The sequence below is a fragment of the Etheostoma cragini genome, chromosome 13 (assembly GCF_013103735.1).
Source record: "Etheostoma cragini isolate CJK2018 chromosome 13, CSU_Ecrag_1.0, whole genome shotgun sequence".
In the NCBI taxonomy this organism is placed as follows: Eukaryota; Metazoa; Chordata; class Actinopteri; order Perciformes; family Percidae; genus Etheostoma; species Etheostoma cragini.
The window spans coordinates 13,814,777-13,835,066 of NC_048419.1; the positions used below are offsets into that span (position 1 = coordinate 13,814,777).

General features: G+C 40.4%; 3 protein-coding genes across 5 annotated transcripts; all 3 read right to left on the bottom strand.

Moving 5' to 3' along the window:
• Nucleotides 1-1,366: 1,366 nt before the first annotated feature.
• On the bottom strand, nucleotides 1,367-6,557 carry smpd1 (sphingomyelin phosphodiesterase 1). The gene is made up of 9 exons (XM_034891065.1): nucleotides 6,312-6,557; nucleotides 5,843-6,115; nucleotides 4,208-4,528; nucleotides 3,656-3,936; nucleotides 3,171-3,344; nucleotides 2,698-2,869; nucleotides 2,344-2,420; nucleotides 1,898-2,043; nucleotides 1,367-1,806 (listed from the first exon to the last, which is right to left on the bottom strand). Exons 2-9 carry the CDS (start codon nucleotides 6,059-6,061, stop codon nucleotides 1,388-1,390), a joined length of 1,809 nt encoding a protein of 602 aa, XP_034746956.1. The 5' UTR covers nucleotides 6,062-6,115; nucleotides 6,312-6,557; the 3' UTR covers nucleotides 1,367-1,387.
• A 1,600-nt stretch (nucleotides 6,558-8,157) lies between these two features.
• Nucleotides 8,158-15,566, bottom strand: ilk (integrin-linked kinase). 3 transcript variants are annotated; one of them, XM_034890541.1, is made up of 13 exons: nucleotides 15,417-15,566; nucleotides 14,649-14,807; nucleotides 12,334-12,499; nucleotides 12,128-12,223; nucleotides 11,863-11,959; nucleotides 11,637-11,720; nucleotides 11,467-11,552; nucleotides 11,270-11,379; nucleotides 9,712-9,839; nucleotides 9,399-9,520; nucleotides 9,146-9,245; nucleotides 8,819-8,949; nucleotides 8,158-8,681 (listed from the first exon to the last, which is right to left on the bottom strand). In XM_034890541.1, exons 2-13 carry the CDS (start codon nucleotides 14,735-14,737, stop codon nucleotides 8,532-8,534), a joined length of 1,359 nt encoding a protein of 452 aa, XP_034746432.1. In that variant the 5' UTR covers nucleotides 14,738-14,807; nucleotides 15,417-15,566; the 3' UTR covers nucleotides 8,158-8,531. The 3 variants fall into 3 exon arrangements, with proteins under 3 accessions (XP_034746432.1, XP_034746433.1, XP_034746431.1); XM_034890542.1 differs by having other exon boundaries at nucleotides 14,649-14,783; nucleotides 15,417-15,564; XM_034890540.1 differs by having other exon boundaries at nucleotides 14,649-14,818; nucleotides 15,417-15,564.
• A 1,409-nt stretch (nucleotides 15,567-16,975) lies between these two features.
• On the bottom strand, nucleotides 16,976-19,370 carry timm10b (translocase of inner mitochondrial membrane 10 homolog B (yeast)). The gene is made up of 3 exons (XM_034890602.1): nucleotides 19,085-19,370; nucleotides 18,899-18,994; nucleotides 16,976-17,960 (listed from the first exon to the last, which is right to left on the bottom strand). Exons 1-3 carry the CDS (start codon nucleotides 19,109-19,111, stop codon nucleotides 17,280-17,282), a joined length of 804 nt encoding a protein of 267 aa, XP_034746493.1. The 5' UTR covers nucleotides 19,112-19,370; the 3' UTR covers nucleotides 16,976-17,279.
• Between the last annotated feature and the right edge of the window lie 920 nt (nucleotides 19,371-20,290).

The window sequence follows — 20,290 nt, forward strand, 5'->3', positions numbered from 1 at the left end:
TTCAATCAGACATGAATGAGGGCATGAGGATCCCTTTGAGGGGGTTGTTGGCATGTAAGGGATTATTGTTCATCTAGTCTATATATGCACTTCCGTTTACTTGAACCAAATGTCCCTCACCTTCTGCTTTCTTTGTGTTAGCATTCTAAACTCCAGTGGATTTATGAGGACTATGGTTAACTGCTCCTCAGCTCGGTGCAGGGTAAATTGGACAGCAAACTAGACTGTCCATTCTGAGTTCTCTTACGACTAAAAACTTTTGAACGCACACGTTTAACCAAAACAAGTTTCTTCCCGAGGTCATTTTTGCAGAGGCACCGTTCCTCCTTCTGGCACTTAGCACCGCCAGAGACAATTGGTTTAAAGAAATGTCAAACCAAAGAACGTTTTGTCAATCTGGAATGCTGTGTGGACTGTCCAGACCCTCCTCCACAGCACTTTGAAGGAAGGTCTGGAAATGAGTAAAGTTTACCCGATGTGATTCATTCGCCACTTCAGAAAAAGGCTAAGCTGCAGAAAATTATATAAACAGTGCAAAGTAGTTGAGACATTTCTCCACTATATTGCCACAAAACAGCTTTTTAAATCTGTATTACTTCAAAAGTTAGACAAAACACAGCTTTAATAATACATTTAATTCATAATTTAGACAATCTCTTTAAATGTTTGCCCATTTTACAAGTTGTATTCCTTGTCATGTTACACCAAAGGTCGCATACACTAAGCCTTTCCCATTCTTGCCACACTTTAGGTTTATCAAACCTAGACGTTATCTTGCCAAAACTATTTTTTAAAGTGCAGAAGGAAGTAAATCTTCATGAGAAATACTGTTCAAAGTTTGAAGACGTCTTTGCTGAGGCAGATGGTGCTAAGAACTAGATGAATACTTTGACTTAAAGCTTCTTAAAAAAAAAAAAAAAAAAGTGCTGCTCAAGAAAGTCAATGATTGAGTGAAGATACTGTGCTGCGTTCCAACTCTGACAAGCAGATAAGTGATTTCTATCATAATTTTCCTGATACAAGGCACCCAGTACAACAGAACTGCCAAATTCATGAAAAATATTAATCAAATTCATGAAATTTGGTATATTTCAAAACACCTTTTAGGACAATTTCAAGCTATAAAGTCACAGCAGCTAACAAACCCTAGGCCTGTTCTAATCATAAATCAGATTCTTTGTAAAAAACAATACTGATAACAAGGCATTACTCTTCAGACAATGTCAGGATCACAAAATCTAAAGTCAGAAATTAATAATGGCTCAGGTGATTTCAGACAAATACAATCCTTGTTGACCAACCAGCAACAAGAAAAATACACTTTTCCACTAAATTTCATATTTGGTCATATTGCTTTTTTCCCCCCCTAAGTGCAAACTTCCTAAGGTCAACAGAGGGTTTTTGTGGCAGCCCGGGCCAAGTTTCCTCCAAAACCATTGAAGAGGTCGCACTGCTCCAGCTCATCGTACCTCCCGCTTCGCAGAAAGCAGAGCAATGACGTTTTGCATGTCTCTTTGCAGGGCTCGGACACATGTCCTTTATGTCTTAAGTACCAGAACTTCTGGAAGACGTGATCATCACTGATAAAGGTCTGCATCATTTTGTCGTAGTCTGAAGGAAACAGACTTGTCAGACCATAGGCCTCAGTGGCCCGGTACAGCAGTGTCCATTTGGGGTTCTGTACCGGGCTACTCTGTGATCCGGGACTGTGGTTTACCTCTGTGAGGTTGAGGATGTATGTTTCATGGTCAAGCACCAGCCGAGAGCTACCTTTGTAATTCCCATCAACATAGTAGACACGGAAACCTGGAAAGAGGAGAGAAAGAAAAAATTAAAATAAAGATAAGTGTGTTTTGCGTCTGAAATGTTAGGAGAGCACTCTAGTATACAACCTTACCCGGGTTAAGATTAACATAAGTAGTGACACTGGGAGCAATGAATGCAACTCCCAGTGGGCGAGTCATGGTTGCCTCGTCATAAAACATTTGGAACTCATCCAGGTGTGTATGGCCAAAGAACTGTCCAGTAACTGTACTTTCATATCTGTATAAAAAAATTAAATAAAAAAGTGTTAAGACAGACACCTGTGCAACTTCTCATCTTTGAATTGGTAGGTTGCAGAAAGCAGCCTAGACCCTGCATGTTAACCATGCAAACGGAGAGAATGTAAAACAAGGGTTGCATCGTACATTAACAAGGAAGTTCTAGTGTTGAGAACTTCATGTCCCCTTCTCAGGGACAACAGCAAGAAAACAAGGATACTAAATAGTGTACTGTAATTGCAATTGTCTTTACCACACAACAACTTCAGCATCTTTTGGTTTAAATGCTCTATATAGCTACCTGTTGACAATGTGATAGTAGTTCCAGCTCCAGCTGCCAAGACACAAGCCAGGTGGGATGTGACCAATGATATGTACCTAAAAAAAAAAAAAAAGAGGAAATTACACCATGTAGAAGAAGATTATTGCACTTATAAAAAGTGTTGTATTGCAACCGCATGCTCAGTACCAGTAACTACAGGAAAGTAAAGTGAGAAAGCCATAATCATTATCAGAGTTTAGCATGAAGAACATGGCAAAAGGGTGACATGGGCCTGAGCCTCATTAATAAAAGCACACCGTATTTAATCAGCTTTACAAAAGTGACCCAAAAAAAAAAAAAAAAAAAGTCTCATGTTTCTGCTGCTCCACTCACCTTCTCTCCGTTGTCCTCACTGGCCTGGAGAATATGAACCAGCCACTGCAGCTGGTTAGCAGGATCTGTAGAGTTCACCATCAGCCAGAAGTTCTCTCGAGCACAAAAGTTCATGTTGAGGGAGACCAACCTCAGACCAGGCTGAATCTCCACTGTGTAGAATCCTCCATATCTGAAATAACACCAACAAAAAAAAAAGAATTAGCTGAAAGACTCAGAATGTCAAATTCAGCTCTGTGGGCACCCATCAAAGTTCCAAACCCTCTATAGGGGACAATATTCAGGAAGGCTGACCACTTCTGTTTTGTTGTAGTTCACATCCCACTGTTTTGCAAAGTGAAACTGCAAGTACAAAGATCTGACAAAGTTTATGATATAAAAAAAAAAAAAAAAAAGTGCATGGTGGGCTGACCTGCACAACAATGTCAATGTAGAATATACGTTAAGATATTAAAAACACAAATATCAAAAACCTCAGAGTCTTCAATGCCTGCTCTGGTAACCATGGTGCCCATTCCTCTGCCATTGTATCGTAAAGCCAGGCGCATGATCTGTTGCCGTGAACGAAGGGTGGTGGGAAGCTGTTCACTGGCGTACTCTCATGGTTCCCTACAGCAGGGTAAACTGTCACATTAGGTCCCAGGTGTCTGGAAAAAAGATGGGAGGAAGAGACGAGAGTCAAGCGCTGTTTGGATCTGTTCAAGGTAACGCATGACGAACATCGCAAATGTTAAACATGTATGGAGTCAGAGTACGTGGCCACTTGGAGGTTAAATTAGAGGAACTAGTTTATCCAGAAATTCCAATAGCAGCTGTCAAAAACCAGGAAAAGGTGTTTTGCAAGTTATATAACTTGCTCTAACTACTCTAACAGCTAAGTGGTCAATTTATCTGCAGCCTTACACATCCACTATGGAAATCATGCATCTCGTGTCAAAGTTAATCAAAGAAACATTACTTGTGGATGAGCCTGGAGATGATTGTAAGCTCTGAAAGCTGCTGTTTCCTGGTCTGAGACCAAACATTGTGCGCTGGAATGTCTCCTGTCCAGTACACCCAGTCCCAGGGTCCGTCTCTGGCAACATTTTCCAGGAGGTTCTCCACCGTCCATAGAGGCAGGTCACATTTACTGTAGGTCCCCCAGTACCCCGCCTCCCTTCGCCTCCAGCTGGGGAAGCCCGAGTCTTTACGGCAACACAGAGGGTCCTTGCAGTCTGCGGCGCTGCCAGCTACATACTCCTGTCAGTGGAGAGGATCGTTTTTAGAAGCAGAGCTTGATCCAACGCAAACTCAGGTGTCCACAATTCTGTTTTCTGCTCAGTCATTCCAAAGTTGCAAGTAAAACAGCAACATTTATTTCAAGTAAATCAGTAACTTTAACTTCGTAGATTGTGGGGCTTGAATGTATACTGCAGTATCACTGGATGTGGTGTACCAACATTTGCTGTAAGGGGATTATTTCACCCCATTATTTATATATATAGTATTTGGCTCATCTCTCAACACTCACCTGGTCCCAGTGGATGTCAGTTAGAAAGAGGACCCTGCTCTGTGGCGAACTAGATTTGGGAGGAGTGGGTGGTGTAACAGGGGGTTTAGGAACATTTGGCAGGGTGATGTTCCAGGGGGCATACATGTCAAATTTGCCACAGGAAGGGCCCACCAGCAGGGCGCACGCTTCACTGGGCCACAGCAAGGACTGCTCTAGAGCCCGGATGAAGTCATCCCGGAACAACTCTGTTATTTGCCGACACACACGCTCGTCAGCCAGATGGAAACGGATGCACGCCTCCCCTACTGCACGGGCCACTCGCTCTTCATTGGTGTCACTCTAGGAGAAAACAAAAAGGTACAGCAGAATGGGATGAGGTGAAAATACAATTTAATGTAAATATTCACCAGAAAGGTTCTCGGGCATGATGCTTCACCAACCTGAGGACAGAACCACAAACTTCCTGAAAAACAAAGCTGGAATTGGTTTGAATCAATCTAAAATCCTCATTTGCTAGACCACATAGCGCTTGACATTTTGCAGAAGTCACTCTGGCATGGGTGCAGCATGTAAATGTATAGACACTTGATTAAAAAAAAAAAAGGATGTGGCCAGTTTAGAAGGCTTGTTAGGCATTTTAGAGAACAACAGAGACCGTATGATCAAGATGTCTCAAGGATGTTTTTGGGCTAAATCAGCTATAAACACCAGGGCACGTAAAAAGGTTTAAGAGGCAGAACAGGAAACAGACCTTGTCCATATGTTGGCCTTAATGTCACATGCTGCATATGTTTGCAAACTTGAGTAACTCTTTATTAGTTAATCACATTTTTTAAAGATAATATTTTTGGCATTTTTAGGCCTTTATTTGAAAGGGGATTGACATGCAGCAAAAGGCCACAGGTTGGAATCGAACCCAAGGCCACTGCGCCAAGGAGTAAACCTCTATACACGGGTTCCCAGTCTACCAGGTGAGCAATTTAGGCACCCACTATAACTGGTTTTAACTTAGTAGTGAATTTGCATTAAGCAACATGATGTTAGCCACATCATCATCTTACTGATTTAACTGTACTCCTAACCCACATTTTTAATAAAGAATCTTGATATTAACATTTTTAAACCAACTTATGACTTGTCAGGTGGACCATTTACTTTTTTATTGACAGCACATCTTAATATAATGAAATTAATTCCAACATAACAACAAATACAGCCTCCAAAGTGACCAATATAGCCTTCATGAAGGTAAGATTTACAGCATTAACACGCCAACTACATTAGTTTCAGCTGGAGGTACCTACTAAACCAGCAACTGAGTCTATAGGGTACTCTGAAAATAACCTTGCTAATGGTAACTTTAAAAATGTATTACATGCTGTATTTCCTCTCGGTTTCTGTTAGCCCACTACTTACCGACATTTATTTTGATTATGGACAGTTAAAGATGTGACTTCATGGGCTGAACTGTGGGCTACTTGGTTGGCTAACAAACTGTCACGGCTTTCCTCAACTTAATTTTATCAAATTTAAGATATGGTATTTCTTTAAAAGACTACTGCTCCTACAGACTTTCACATTCTCTAACGTGCACTAGCCTCTTTAGTATAGTGCCGTAACGTTAGTAGAGTAAGAAACATCTTCAAACATTACCAGAAGGGCGATATCAAGGATGGTGAAGACTGCTTTGCACAAGTGGCAGCTGACATTTCTCCAGTTAAATCCGACCTTTAAGGAGCTAATTTCATTCATGAACACCAGCCTTGGCTGCTCTGGGCTCGGTGCTGGATGACAGGACCCAAACAGCGGCAACATTAAAACCAGAGTGCAGGTTATCAGTCCCAACGAGGACAGCAGCGTTGGGAGCCTCATTGTGCTGACGGACAGCTGGTGCAGTGTCCTCCAAGAGCTGTTAGCTGGCAGCTTCTGTTGGGGACATGACGAAAGGCGGGTTGCGTAAAGGAAGTGGCTATAACGTTAACACTCAGCGATAGTTTAACACCTCAATTTGAGAATAAATAACTCATGCAAACCCACAAACACATTGAAAGAGCTATGACAAAACCGGTAGAACCGCATGCTAACAAAGTAGCTAGCTACTCTTCTGCCACTGTAACGCTACCTGTCAAAAAGTGCAGACTGGAGGGTCGTAGTGGTCGTCGTCTTCCCCGGGAGCGGTGAACACAGGCAGGTCGGGAGATTCAAGACAGTCCCGCTCCAACTTCCACAAATTGTGGGCTAGTGACACAAGTTGGACAAGCCCTGCTCTGCTCGTCGGTCTGTAGGACACTTGTTATGATGCGAGCCTCTGCTGCTCAGTCTTGTCAAGGCTTAGAATGTCAGCTGACTCATCACGTGAAAACAACCTTCTTTTTTTTTTAGCAGCAACTAGCTGCAGGTGGTTGATTGCTTGTCATCGCGGATTCAAAAGGCTTTGCTAAGGGATTCCATTACCTATGATTCGGTTGATTAAAAGTGTCTTAATGTATGCAGATTTAGTTTTTGAACTGTAATCTATATGTTAGGAAATGTAATAATAAGTCCATTAGTAATGTTTTGAAATCTAGAGGGGTAGGCCCACATGCCTACTTAAACCGTCAATTCATCAAGTGGCCCATTTCACCAAATGTTAAAGAAACTCATTTTAAGATAATTAATATATCCAACAGCTGCATTCCTTAAAAAGAAGGTTTCAATTTGAAGTGGACTTTGTAGCCTACTTTTTGTGGTGAGAAAGAAGAAACCTTAGCTCACATGTTTTTTCTATCTCCTTTTCCCCAAAAGTTTTGGTGTGATGTAAGAAATTGGTTATTTCTAAAGATTGAGGACATCCTAATGTTTGATATCTCTCACATTCTTTATACTATGGATAATTATATACAAATACATCTGTTTCTGACGTTATTTTACTATTGGGTAAATATCATCTTCACTGTAACAAATGGAGAAATAAACCCTTGTTTACCTGGTTTAAACAGGACTTTAAGTAGTTGAAGTAGTTGTTTCTTTTCACTAAGAAAGATGCAGTCCAGCAGGATTGCAAAAAAAGAAAAAAAGATTTTTCTAATTTATAATTTCAAATTTGGTCTTTAAGTTTTGCATCATAATGTCTTTAGTTCCTTTTTTGAGATTTTGTATTGTTTGGTGTTTAATTTATGAGTTTGTTTTTCAAATATTTAATTTGTACATAAATCCCCCTAGTCCTTATTTTTGATTACTTATTTGTATTTATGGGAGAATATTTTAATTTGTTAGGGTTAGGGTTATTTGATTGAATGTACATCATCTACAACATTTGGTATGCTTATGTTTGTAATATCTTTTCCAATTAAAAAAATGCTTGAAACTTACTGACTCCTATCTTGCATGAAATAGGCCAATTAATCTTACAGAGTAATTACATTACATATATTCTTTGAGATATCTGCAACTATGGCCTGTGAGCTGAACTTGAAGGTTGGACTGACCTTAGAAACAGCAATTTGATGAAAAGAATTCTGAGCACGGGGCAACAGGGTTCCCTGGAGCTTTTAGCCCCATCTTGTGGTCTTCCTTAGTGGAGCGGTTGCTCAGTAGACAAACTAATAGAATACCAAGGCATGTGCAATATTTTACATACCCTTTTACATATTATGTGCAATATATTACATATTCTTGTTCCATGTAACTTATTTACTGTGTCTTCTGTGTGCCACTGTTCTGCCTTGTGGACATATATTGTTTTAAGATGATTTCAGCTGTGTTGCCCTATTGCCCAAGCAAAATATCCCCTTGGGGAATATAAAGTATATATCATCTTATCATTTCCATGACAACTAGCAAACTCCATCCACTAAAGAAAGCTACAAGATTTGACTTAAAACTTTCCAACATGCGGACCTTGTGCTAAGAATTCTTTTTTGATAAACTGTTGTGAGCATTATGTTTTCCAGGAAGGAAGATGCTGTCTCAAAAAGAAAGAGCAAAGATTTGTCATAAATATAAAACATTTATTACATTGGATTTGCTAATGGGTATAAACGCATTCTTTTCTTTACATGTTTCTTTGGATCTGTTTTTGTCTGACTTATCACTGAATAGGATCCACACTGGATTCAAAGGTTTGCCAATATTTCAGTCAGTAAACATGTTTCAGGGATAATAAAGGAACACATGGGCTAAAGAACATTTATACCTCACATTTAAATTATACACGCAACATAGTATTGTTTGAATTGTGTAGTGAAAGTGGTCTCTGGCATTATTTACAGTGGCCTAGCAGATACATGGTTGAAGTGAAGATAATGAGTGGCTTGATGATACAAACATAGTAACAGGAGTGTACGGATTGCTGCAAAGGCATTCACTTGTCTTGCATCTTCTCCAGGATGGGGACAATCATGTCAAACTTGGGTCTCTTGGCTGGGTCTTCGTTCATGCAGAGCCTCATCAGCTTACAGATGTGAGGGGAAATCCCTGGTGGAATAGTGGGCCGAAGACCTTCGAGAGCCACCTGAGGCAAGATGCAAAGTTAGAAACCCGTGAAAGCCTAAGGTATGGTGTTTGGGGCAGTATTTCCAAGTGGTACAGAGATGTTGATGTGAACACACAGTACAAGCCTCTGGGTGGATAAATACTGTGCCCACTTACCTTCATGCCTATCTCCATTTGTGAGAGGTCAGCAAAGGGGACCTCTCTGGTAACCAGCTCCCACAGTAACACCGCAAAGCTCCACATGTCAGCAGATCTTCTGTTGATGTCTTCAGGCCTCTTCTGCAGAGCTGAAAACAAGGACAAAGAAAACCGTAAATTTAAAGGGTTTGTTTTTATTCCGTAACAGGGCCAAAACACCAGATGCACGGCGTGATTACCACTGAACTTGGACTAAATTATAAGGTATAGGATGTTCCTTACTTAATGACTCATACAAGTCTGAGAAGGCATTGTGGGAGGAGGGGGAAAAAAGGGAATGAATACCTTCAGGGGCCATCCATGCTGGGGAGTACATACGACCAGGACACTGGAAGGATAATTTAGCATCTGCCATGCTTATTCTGGCTGTCATGTCCTCATCAATCTGCAAATTAACCCCATCAGCTTGTTACTCATCAAATATCTGGGTGGTCAATGAGTCACAGCAACACCTTGTGTGTTAGCGGAAAATCCTTTAGTTGAATATTGTGGTTCCTTATATGCCAGTTGGTCAAAGACCAGTTAAATGATGTCTTACCATGATGTGCTTACTGTTGAGGTTAAGGCGTGCAACCATTGGTTCTAAGGTGTGGAGGAAAGCCATGCCACTGGCAATGTCCATTGCAAACTTCACTGCTTGGCTTTGGTCAACCACCAGAGCTGAGAAAAAACGAAGAAGAAGACCAAGACAGAAAAGTCAAAAAAGTATGATTGTAGAAAATGGGTGTATAAATGTGATAAACTTCACCTGCAGTAGCAATCCTCAGTCATAGTGCTTTGGAGCTAGAAAATACTTGCATGCAAATATTAGCCATTTCTATTTTATATGTACACAAACACAAATTGCTTACTAGTGCCCTGGTGCAGTATGTTGAACAGGGATCCGTATGGCATGTAGTGGGTAATGATGATGGGGTGAGGGGATGGAGGTGATTGACAGGCCCCAAGAACAGGCAAAATGTTGGGATGAGAAAATATCCTTTTAAGACAAGATGGAAAGAAAGAGAATATGTGTGTAAATGTTGAGACTACCGAATTATATACTCTTAGAAAACAGAAGTCTTTCTCAGATGATAAGGAATTAACTTCAAGGTTGGGAGGAAACCCCATTAAGAAAAAAACACTGAGACCTAAAGCTTGTTCTACAGAAAGAAACCTATGCACCCCATTTGAATAATGTGTGTCCTTTTAAAGTTATAATGACGTTATTTCATTTTTTCAATACGTGTCAGATTTTATGTGTCCTATGAATTTTTCAGCATACTCATTCCAGATACTTTTATGTGTGCTTCAATTCTTGAAAGAGGGCGAGAACTGAAACCAACATGAAAGCACTCTGCCTTAGTGCTGAGGGTCCCTTATTTGAATTGGCCTGGTTTCTTTATTCTTGTCCTGTTACGGTATTGTCGGGAGTTATTTCTGTCACTTTATGAGGGGCTGACGTAGGTGGAAACTGTATAAGCTAGGCGAGTTTAGGTAATATGCTTTCCTTTATGTTGTGTTTTCAAATAAAGTTTGATTTACACTCTTTACTGACTCATTTTATTCTGTGATTTAGGTGTATTAATTAGTTGGCTAATTATGTGTTAATACACGTGACCCATGCCTGTGAGTTGCTCCTTTAGAATATGTGCACAACACTGCCATAATCATGTCAATAGTGATTTGGGAGTTCCTTTCAGGGGCCCTGCTAAACCTGTCTTAACATGCCTGCATGAGTTGAATTTTGGCTCACTTCAACAACTTTAGAAAGGTACAACTTTTTACCTTTTGGGCAATAATATGGTGCAAAGGCAACTAAAACACCATGCTCAAACTGAAACAATATCAACATGGGTCAATGTTAACATTGACAAACCTGATTCAAAATAAGGTTTCATTTCCACTATGATGGTTTTAATTCTATGTTATAGTCAGTTTCTTGTTTACTGTGATTGAGGGTTTGTGGAATTTGTTTTTCACATTGTAGAACACATGTCGCATGTTAAACAGCTTCTGGTTTATCACAAAACCATCCACAACCCATTTCCTTGACTTATAACAGCAAAATCCCCTCTCCTAGTTGCACAAGAATCCTGCACCAGATCCTAAATTCTCAATGACCACAACATCCTCAATGGCCATTAATCTGTCTCATCCATGCTCACATTAGCACTATGTTTAACAGCATATAATAGTCAGTCCAAATTCGGATATACTGTGTATGGCTCAAACAAACAGGCTCTGAAGAGACTCAAACAGAACCAAATGCATTAGCCTTAGTTTATGTATGCAAACAGATTGAAAGCATGTGATGCCCATAAATGAACCCTGGTAGATCTATTCTGTGTGAAGACACCACAGGAAATACGGCCAATCAAAGCCATCACAATTACTCTTTCATTATTAAGACACTGACGGGTGAATTACCTGAGTTTTGGATGCTCCTCATTGAAGTCTCTGCTCTTCCTGGTGGTCCAGTCTCTCACCTGAAGCACTTTCACTACAATCTCATCCCCTTGCCACCGACCCTGCCATAACTGCAGACAGAGTTCATTGTAAACAACCGGGGGGCTGAAAAGAAATTAGAAACACTGACACAGCAATAAAGACAGAGTGCAATAGACCTCTCCAGACTGGTTTTCATTGATCTTTGCCAGGAGTGAAAGTTGCTTATAGTCAATACCAGCCTGCTTGTTGAGGGTACCGTTACCTGAAAGAGGCAAACAATGAACGATTAAACAATTATCCTAACTTGATATGATTTGTTCCATTTTATGAAGTCAATGTTACTCACGTGGTCGTGTTCGCATAGTGCCCTTCCAGAAAGTTTCCTTATATGGGACTTTGGTCATACTCTGGCCCATTTTCTCTGCCTTTTCTACATTAAAAAATATGACAATAATGAAAAGAAAGTGATGATACTTTTTTAATTTTTTAATTATTATTTCGCTAATATCTCATTAACGTTTCCTAAAATATGACCTGTTAGGGTGTTTCTATGCCCATAAATGACATCTGACCTTCAAGCAGCTGTCTTAGGTGAGGTTTTGCCTTGTCCAGAGGTGTCTGTCCATACCTGTTACATACACACACCTGGGCACCACTTGTCACCAAGTCCTAAAAAAGAGTGGTTTTATTCTGTTTGGCATTCAATTTAACACATAGGTGTTTGGATTAAAAGCAAAAAAACTGACAACAAAGCACTGTAGTGTCCATTTCTCTCCAGAAGAGGGCCTTTTCAGCCAACAGATAAAAAGAAGTGTCTGCGAGTGTACTGTAATCTACCTCTGCCACTTCGTCCTGACCCCAGAAGCAGGCGTAGTGGAGTGGTGTATTTCCATGCTCGTTGACTGTATTGGCGTCGGCTTTGCACTGAATCAGCTGGCATTGCAGAAGTCATAAAGGGAGAAAATTAACAAAGCCAGTCTTCTCTCCTCAAAGACGGTGTTGTCAACGCATGCATGGTCCAGTTGAAACCGCAGTGTGTTTACCTTTGCCACTATGTCTCTATGCCCATGACTGGCGGCGAGATGTAATGGGGTATCATCTCCACGGTTCATCACATTAATACGAGCACCTCGCATAATGAGCATGTCAACAACGCCGCTCCTCCCTTCCCTGCATGCCCAGTGGAGGGGGCTGAAGCCATGGTCATCACTAAAACACAAGAAAGAAAAGCAAAATCAAAAATAAGTTAGCCCATCAATCTTGATAAACTTGCTTTAAAACAATTTCAAGTTTGATTCAAATGTTGTCATAAGATGATATTTGGAGGGTACTTGTTCCCTGAAAATATTCATAGGTGGGTGTTCTCTGAACATAAACCAGCTGACAAAATACTACGTGTGTGGTTCTCTCTTTGACACATAGCCACACAGGTTCTCACACCCACTACCTACCAATCTTTATTTAGACTTAAGCACATGCTTTCTTGTGCTGCCGGCAGCTTTTACCCATCTGACGGCTGGCCTAGTGATAAATATGTCTGTGCAAGCTAAAATGCCTCCTAACATAAGCAAAAACACAAACACACAGACAGCGTACATAGCAATGCTGCAGTCTGGAAGGAGCCAAGCTATCACCTACTTGTGACTGGCCCCTTCACCCAAGTGACTTCTGTACATTAGCTGACCCCAAGGCAGCTGCTGGGGCTTCTCGCAACTCCCTGCAAACCACAAACTCTACACTCTGTTTGACAATAAAACCTCAAGGCTTCTATAGTCTGTAGGAAATAGCTACACACTCAAATGAATTAGCAGTTTGACACATTCTTTGTCAATACTGAAACAGCACTGTGGACAAACAGTGCTGGTCATGGTCTGACCAACACTGTGTGCTATAAAAAGTAACGGGTATAAAAAACTCAGGAATGACAGAGTGGTAAATACACTGTGGAATCCTCAGCGACGCATTCTCTGTGTGCCTCTCTCTCTCTCTTTTTCTTGTCTTCCTGTGTCACTGGCTCAACAAACACACACACACACACACACACACACAAACACACACACAGAGCTCCCTGGGGCGATCTTAAATGGTATTTAATGTCTGTCTCAGTGGACTCACTCGCTACAATAAAGCAGAAAGAAAATAACTAACGCTTGTTACACATTGGATATTGTGGAAGGAAAAAAAGGGCCGGTTCACACGCACAGATGAGCCTCTTAAGATGACCAGCCAAAGCAGACCTCCAGCATAATGACTGGTCTCTTAGATGTTTATGTGGGACTGCAGCTAGCTGCCTGAGACGCTCTGTCAGCAAGGGCCTGGCCCTGTATGGAATTGAACAGAGGAAATGGCCTTGGCTGTTGCGTGGTTGGCTAGCAGCTCTGCAGCACTCAAAGTCAACGTCAACAAACTGCACATATATGGCCCGGCCCAAGAATGAGATAACCAAGGTCTTTAGCAGTGAGGTCTTGCAGCGTCTTTCTAGCAAGGAAATTAGGCAAACAAAGTGCTAAATTATTTTTAAAACCTCTAACAGGGGTGCAACTTGAGACCATTAGAAGTTATTCTACTGCTTATATTTTAGATAAATTAATTTGTTTTTAATATAACTTGTCACAACTTATGAAAAATCACTTGCTCCCAGTGAACAGGGTAACATCTTCAAAGTGGTTGTTTTATCTCACCGGCAGTGTAAAAACCCAAATTTAAAATGATTATGTGATTATGAGTATGTTATCGATAGATTTTTTTGTAAATCAACTAAATGATTTTTGTGAGATGTGCTTTTCAGTCTAGTGTTTGATGATTTTTTTATTTATTCTGTTGTCCGGGTCATTTACGTCACAGCGAAACCTCCACAAATCATCCACAGCTTTTTATAAAGACACAGTTTTTGGGGATGAGATCATAAGGAGAGATTTTCAAAAAGAAAAGGGGGAAAAACTGGGCTGGAATTACAAAATCTGGGTGACGTTCAGCAGTGTGTGGAGTTGAAGGGGGAGCGCATTATGGAAACTATTTCCCCACCTCTAATGTGCCAAGGATTGCTTTGTATGCGCACACACACACACTCTCTCACACACACACACACACACACACACACACACACACACACACACACACACACACACACACACACACACACACACACACACCAGCATAGGATCATTCACCCACCATACCAAATGTGGTGCGTTCTGCTATAATGTCCACTCCAACTCATTAGAGGACTGTGCTTAATGTGTTATTGCACACGTCTTTACACACCGCAGACCTAGACTCTAACATCCAAGAGAAGATACAGACAGTCATCTTTTAAGCTTTATGTTTTTGAGGGATGTGTGCATATTTATCCGCTTACCCCAAGTTGAGGTCATTCTCTGTGTTGTCCAACCACAGACGAACAGCCACAGAGTTCCCTTCTCGACACTGTGTGAAGATGTCATCCATGGTTATGCTGCCGGTTGCCTCTCTTGACTGTTTGTTCTTTCAATCTCTTTTGGGATCAGAACCATGTAGCCTGCATAAGGTGTTAAACAAAGACTCCTTCTTTAAGAAGCAAAGTTGTGTTTTTGCTCCCAAACAAACAAGATAAATATAAAGGTTTGTACTAACTATTTTACCATACACTGTACATCTTCCAGGGAACTGATATAGGCAGATAAACAGACATTACTCACTGTCGTTTGAGACTTAGTTGACTTGTGTATCCCTTTAGGTGTGACTGTGTGTTTGAAGCCTGTCTGTACTTTTTTGTGTTATTTATGTGGTTAGTGGTATTCCTAAATATTCATTTTAGTAGTAGTTCAATATTTAAGTTATTAGCCTATAGCTACTGATTGTTAAATGCAACATTTACAGTCACTGGCTTCTCCAAAAAGAAACGTAAACCAACCAGAGTCCATCAAAATGAAATTATGAAGTATTATAAATAGCCTGTAGCTGTACATTCCCACATTTCCCCTTGGCTCTATCCTCCTCCGTGAAAATCGCACGGGCTGGCCTATTGGATCACTTTGAAATCTATTGTTAAAAAGTCAAAGTGAAGTTGAACTTTCACAGCAAAACTTCTAAAGGCCACAATGTACACAAAGCCATTACACATACAAAAACGACTACAAATTCTTACCAGGTACGAATAGATCGATTTCTTCTCAGTTCCTATTTTTTCCCGAAAGTCGGTCGTCTCCTCAAATTTAAGAGCAGAGAATAGTCGGTCTGAGTCCACGCCCCGCTCCTCCGAGTTGATGTGGGCTACTGGTGAGCAGGAACAGAGAAACTGTGCTACTGGCGGCCCAGGTCCCCGGACACTGCACCGCAGCGCCCCCTGCTGGAGGCAATGCGATGCTGCTGCATCCAGCGGCATAACTACACGGGGCCGGGGACACCAGGTCAGGGGTGGTGGAGGAGGGTTGTGGGCCCTTTTTTGTTTAATAAAATGTAGGCCTGTTAGTCATTCATCTTTAGTTGTCGTTTGTCACTTTCCTACATAAACCAGAGATTTGTGTTGCAAGCACATGGACATAAAAACACCAAAACTAATGTAGACACTACAACCACCAGGGATGTAATGGAGGAAAAAAACAGTTTTTTTTAATTTATTTTAAATAATCTAAATATTGTTTCCTTGCCGTTTGCCACTATTAAATTATTATTGAATAATAACATATTGAAGCCTGACCAAAACTAGGTGTGTAGCTGATATTCATGTTTGAAATTGAAAGTGAAATATCCAATGACAATGTATTTTCTTTGTTTAATTATGTGTATATATATATTATATAAACCAATAACATTTGATCATTAATCCTAAAGAGACGTTTTGTTAAAATATTAAAAATTCTGTTTTGGGGAAATATTACCGACTCCATGTGCCACTGTGACATGAGATTTTTGGATTAGTTTTATTGTACAAGCTGTTTTGTGACAGCCACTGTGATCCTCATTGACTTGGACTCTACAGCAGGGTAGCTAAACGTGTCTGACTATCACATGACCATATTATCCAAACAGGAACATGGCTTGAACTAACCACTTTCATACTTACGTCTAAATCCTTTCTTCTACCATCCTGTCACTGTCACAGCTGTTGGCTGACAATGCTGAAGAACGCCACTGACACTGTGGTTGAGGAATAAAGCCACTGTAAATTCAGTTTTAAGATTGAGTGCTTAACGTGTTTAGTGCAAAAACAGGAAATGAAGGGAGAAGAGAGGTAATATGGGACAAAGGCATGAACCAGATTTCAACCCACAACAGTGATGGAATTTGACAAATGCCACAAACTCACTGGTGCCATCTCAGTAGGAGGGCCTTCAAACAACAAATACAAGAGGTTGTCAATGGGGGATTTAAAGTAAAAAACATGAGAAAGTAGTAAGGCATACTCTCATTTGTATTATTGAACATTATCCTATGTGTGCGTTTACTGTGTCACCTTTCCAAACAAATAGCAGGAGTGAGATATATATATATATATATATATATATATATCGATATAGAGATAGAGATAGATATAAAGATATATATGTGTGTGTATAAACTGTATGGTATTATCATTAGTGACATGTTTGACTGGCTGTTTTCTCACCAGGTTAACCTTCCACGTAAGACAGTTCTTTTTCCATACTCAATTGTTTGATTAATTTACAAAAAAAGAAAGAAATAATGACAATACAGGGTGCAATGTGAGGTCTTCAGGTTGCTAGTTTTGTCAAACCTCAATTTATTTACAATATGAAAACAGAAAAGCATCAAATGGTCACATTTGACATACAGTCGCCAGAAAACGTTATATGACATGATATCATGTAAGTTATTGAAAAGTTGATATATTTAATAATTAGTGTATATCTATTAATCGTCTATTCTTTTTAGCAATACGGAGAATCTCACATTTGAGTTAACTCATCTGAAGTGAGATGTTGTGGTGGGAGTCAGGGCATTATCGCTAACAGTTTAACCAGCCAAGACAGACCCACAACGGCCATCGTTACTGGCCTGACGGTGGGGGAACCTCTGGGGCTCTCTCTTGGCCTGACAGGCTCTCAATGGATTTGGACACTGTAGGTGCAGCTACGGTTGACACAGGCATATCTCCTGTTAAAGACATTGGTTTAGATGGCACAAACACAGGCGCTGAGATCTCAGACTCAATTTTGGCTCCAGCTATCGGTGGCTGAGCCAAGCTTGCTTTATAAGATGGTCCATTGCCAGCTTCATTAAGCACTGACAGATTCACAGTTTCAATCGAGGGTGTGGGTGGGGAGGAAGCTGAAAATTTAACTTGTGGGGCTGTTGTGAATTTGGAAACAGCAGTGTCAAGCTCAACTGGATGATTTGATCCTGTTGGCTTTAAGACTGAGCCATAGGCCTCTGGTCCGACTCCGACATCGTCAATCGTCATTGAGGTAAAAGGTTGATCCAGCAGTGGCGGTACCTGTGGGGGTGGAGATAAGGTGATGGGGGTTTGAGATGGTGGTGAGGCCTCTGTGGCAGGGGCCTCCACATATGCAGAAGCAGCTGCCTCTGCTGCCTTGGCATTTTCTGCAGCCTTGCTCTCAATCTCTTCCATCCGACGCTGCACCATCCGAGGCATCAGCTGCACATAAGTGCTCATGAGGCGGTGGTTAGAGCGGATCAGCTTCCCCGCACAGCTGTCCACACATCGCTCCTGGACAGACAACAGCAATCATAGATGATGGGTGGACAACAACAGTAAAAAAAAAAAGTGCTGTTTAAATAACGTTGATTATGTGTTTATAAAAACACTATATGGCCAAAAGTATGTGGACAGGGCAGTCCTTTCCTTTTTCCAATAGGATGCAGAAAGCGAGGTCACTGACCTTTACTTTACAAAACCATGAACCCAACTTTGTACAAAACCCTTTGGGATGATTTGAAATGATAACTACAAGCCAGGCCATAACGTCAAACATCAAACGAGTAAGGCAGTTATAAGAACTTATAAATGCCAATTAGGGCTGAGCAATATATCTATATTATATCAATATCAATATATGAGGCTGAATATCGTCTTCAATTTTGGATATCGTAGTATCCTAATATGACACAGACAAGTGTTGTCTTTTCCTGTTTAAAAGGCTGCATTACAGTAGAGTAATGTCAGTTTCTGAACACACCAGACTGTTCTAACTATTCTATTATTTGCCTTTTCCCACATAGTCATTATATCAACCTAACTGATGATTACTTATCAAATGTATTATTCATTTCATTTATTTACAAGGACAGAACACAGTCATTAACATTTACGTAAATGTACCAGTGTTAGCCAGCAGTCTTATTTTTAACTGAAGTCCTAAACACACACTCAACTGTGTGCGCATTTTGTGAAAGCACCAAATTGTCGACCATACAATATCGCCACAATATCGATATCGAGGTATTTGGTCAAAAACATTGTGATAATTGATTTTCTCCATATCGCCCAGCTCTAATGCCAATGCTTTTGGACATAACACTCACACATGTGGGTTTGATGTTTGTCTACATAGTACATACTTCTGGCCATGTTCTTTAAGGATACATGCACAAAATAGCAGTTATTGAAAGGTGATGAGTTAAGGCGGATGATCATAATCTTCTTACCTCGTCCATGGTAAGGTTTCTGTAGTTGAAGTTGCTGCTGCATCGCTGGAAGCAGGTTTCGGTCATGCGGTTGTACACCAAAAGGAAATCCCGCAGCTGCGAGAGACACAAAATCACCATCAAACTGTTCATTTGCAATTTCTCCCAACGTGACGTTAGCTGACATTACATATGAATGTGACTTACATTTCTCAGTTGTTGGTCAGTATCCATCGTAGAGACGACAGCTAATTAGTTGCTAAATGCTAACATTGAGAGCTGGTCATCAAGTGAATAGCTAAGTTATGACTTAGCTGTCCGAGGTCAATAAAACTACAAGTCTACAAGATGTAGCTAATTTCCGCGTCAGCTTTAACGTAAGAGTGGCCAAACATGAGCTAATAAAAGGGAATAGATTAAGATGGCATGACATTCACAAGCGCGCTGCCATGTTTGTAACAAAGATCGTCTACGTCTGTGTGTGACGCTTCACTCGGCAATACAAAAAATGTTTCCATTTCCGGGTTCCAACCCTACAATCACTGGAGGTTTTAGCCTCAAAATAATTTTGAATGCGTTAAATGTTACTTTTAGTTGCATTGGATAGTACTGACGATTCCGTTTTTCCTATAGACTGTAAATATATAAAATTAACAATCTATGCTTTTTTCCCTGAAAGATACAAGTATGGACTCTTGCAGCCAAACAAAGAATATTAATTTAATTAATTAGTAATTAATTGATTGAGTAATTGATTTTTGTTGAAATACGTCCATATTATTGTTAACGTCAATATTTACATTTTTTGTAAAAAAAAAAAAAAAGAGGTCGGAGTTGTTAATGGAGTCCCATCACCAAGCTAGCATAACTTCTAGCATAGCCGTTACGCTACGAGCTACCACCTCGTGCATTTCCGGAACTCAATTAGAAGGTTAGCGCTAAGTTAGCATAGGCCTACACGTTCAACACTTTAATTTTATGTTACCCAATGTAAAACAACACTTTTTCGCTAGCATTAATGACAGAACGGCTGCTGTTGTCATAGGCCTACAGTGAAAAAGATGAAAAGCTAGCAAACCGTCTTCCTGGAGCCTGAACAGGTGAGTCAATAACCAATTACACCTGTACAGACCTGAAACAAAGTTTTTATCCTCAAAAGTGGCCCTATACCTATTAAAATGTGCATAAGGGATTTAAATTGTTTTGTTAGTTTGTTTTACTCTTAAGCTTTGGCTATTTATTCGTAGCAGACCACATCTATATTCGAACACCTATTAGTATTCTTCGTACGTGACCTCGGGCCGATATGATGATGAAATCTCTCAGTAGCAAAGGCAGAAAGGAGCATGCATTAACACTGATAAGGAGGAGGTTGAGGCTTTCATTCCATAGAATAATAAAGAGAACCTTTCC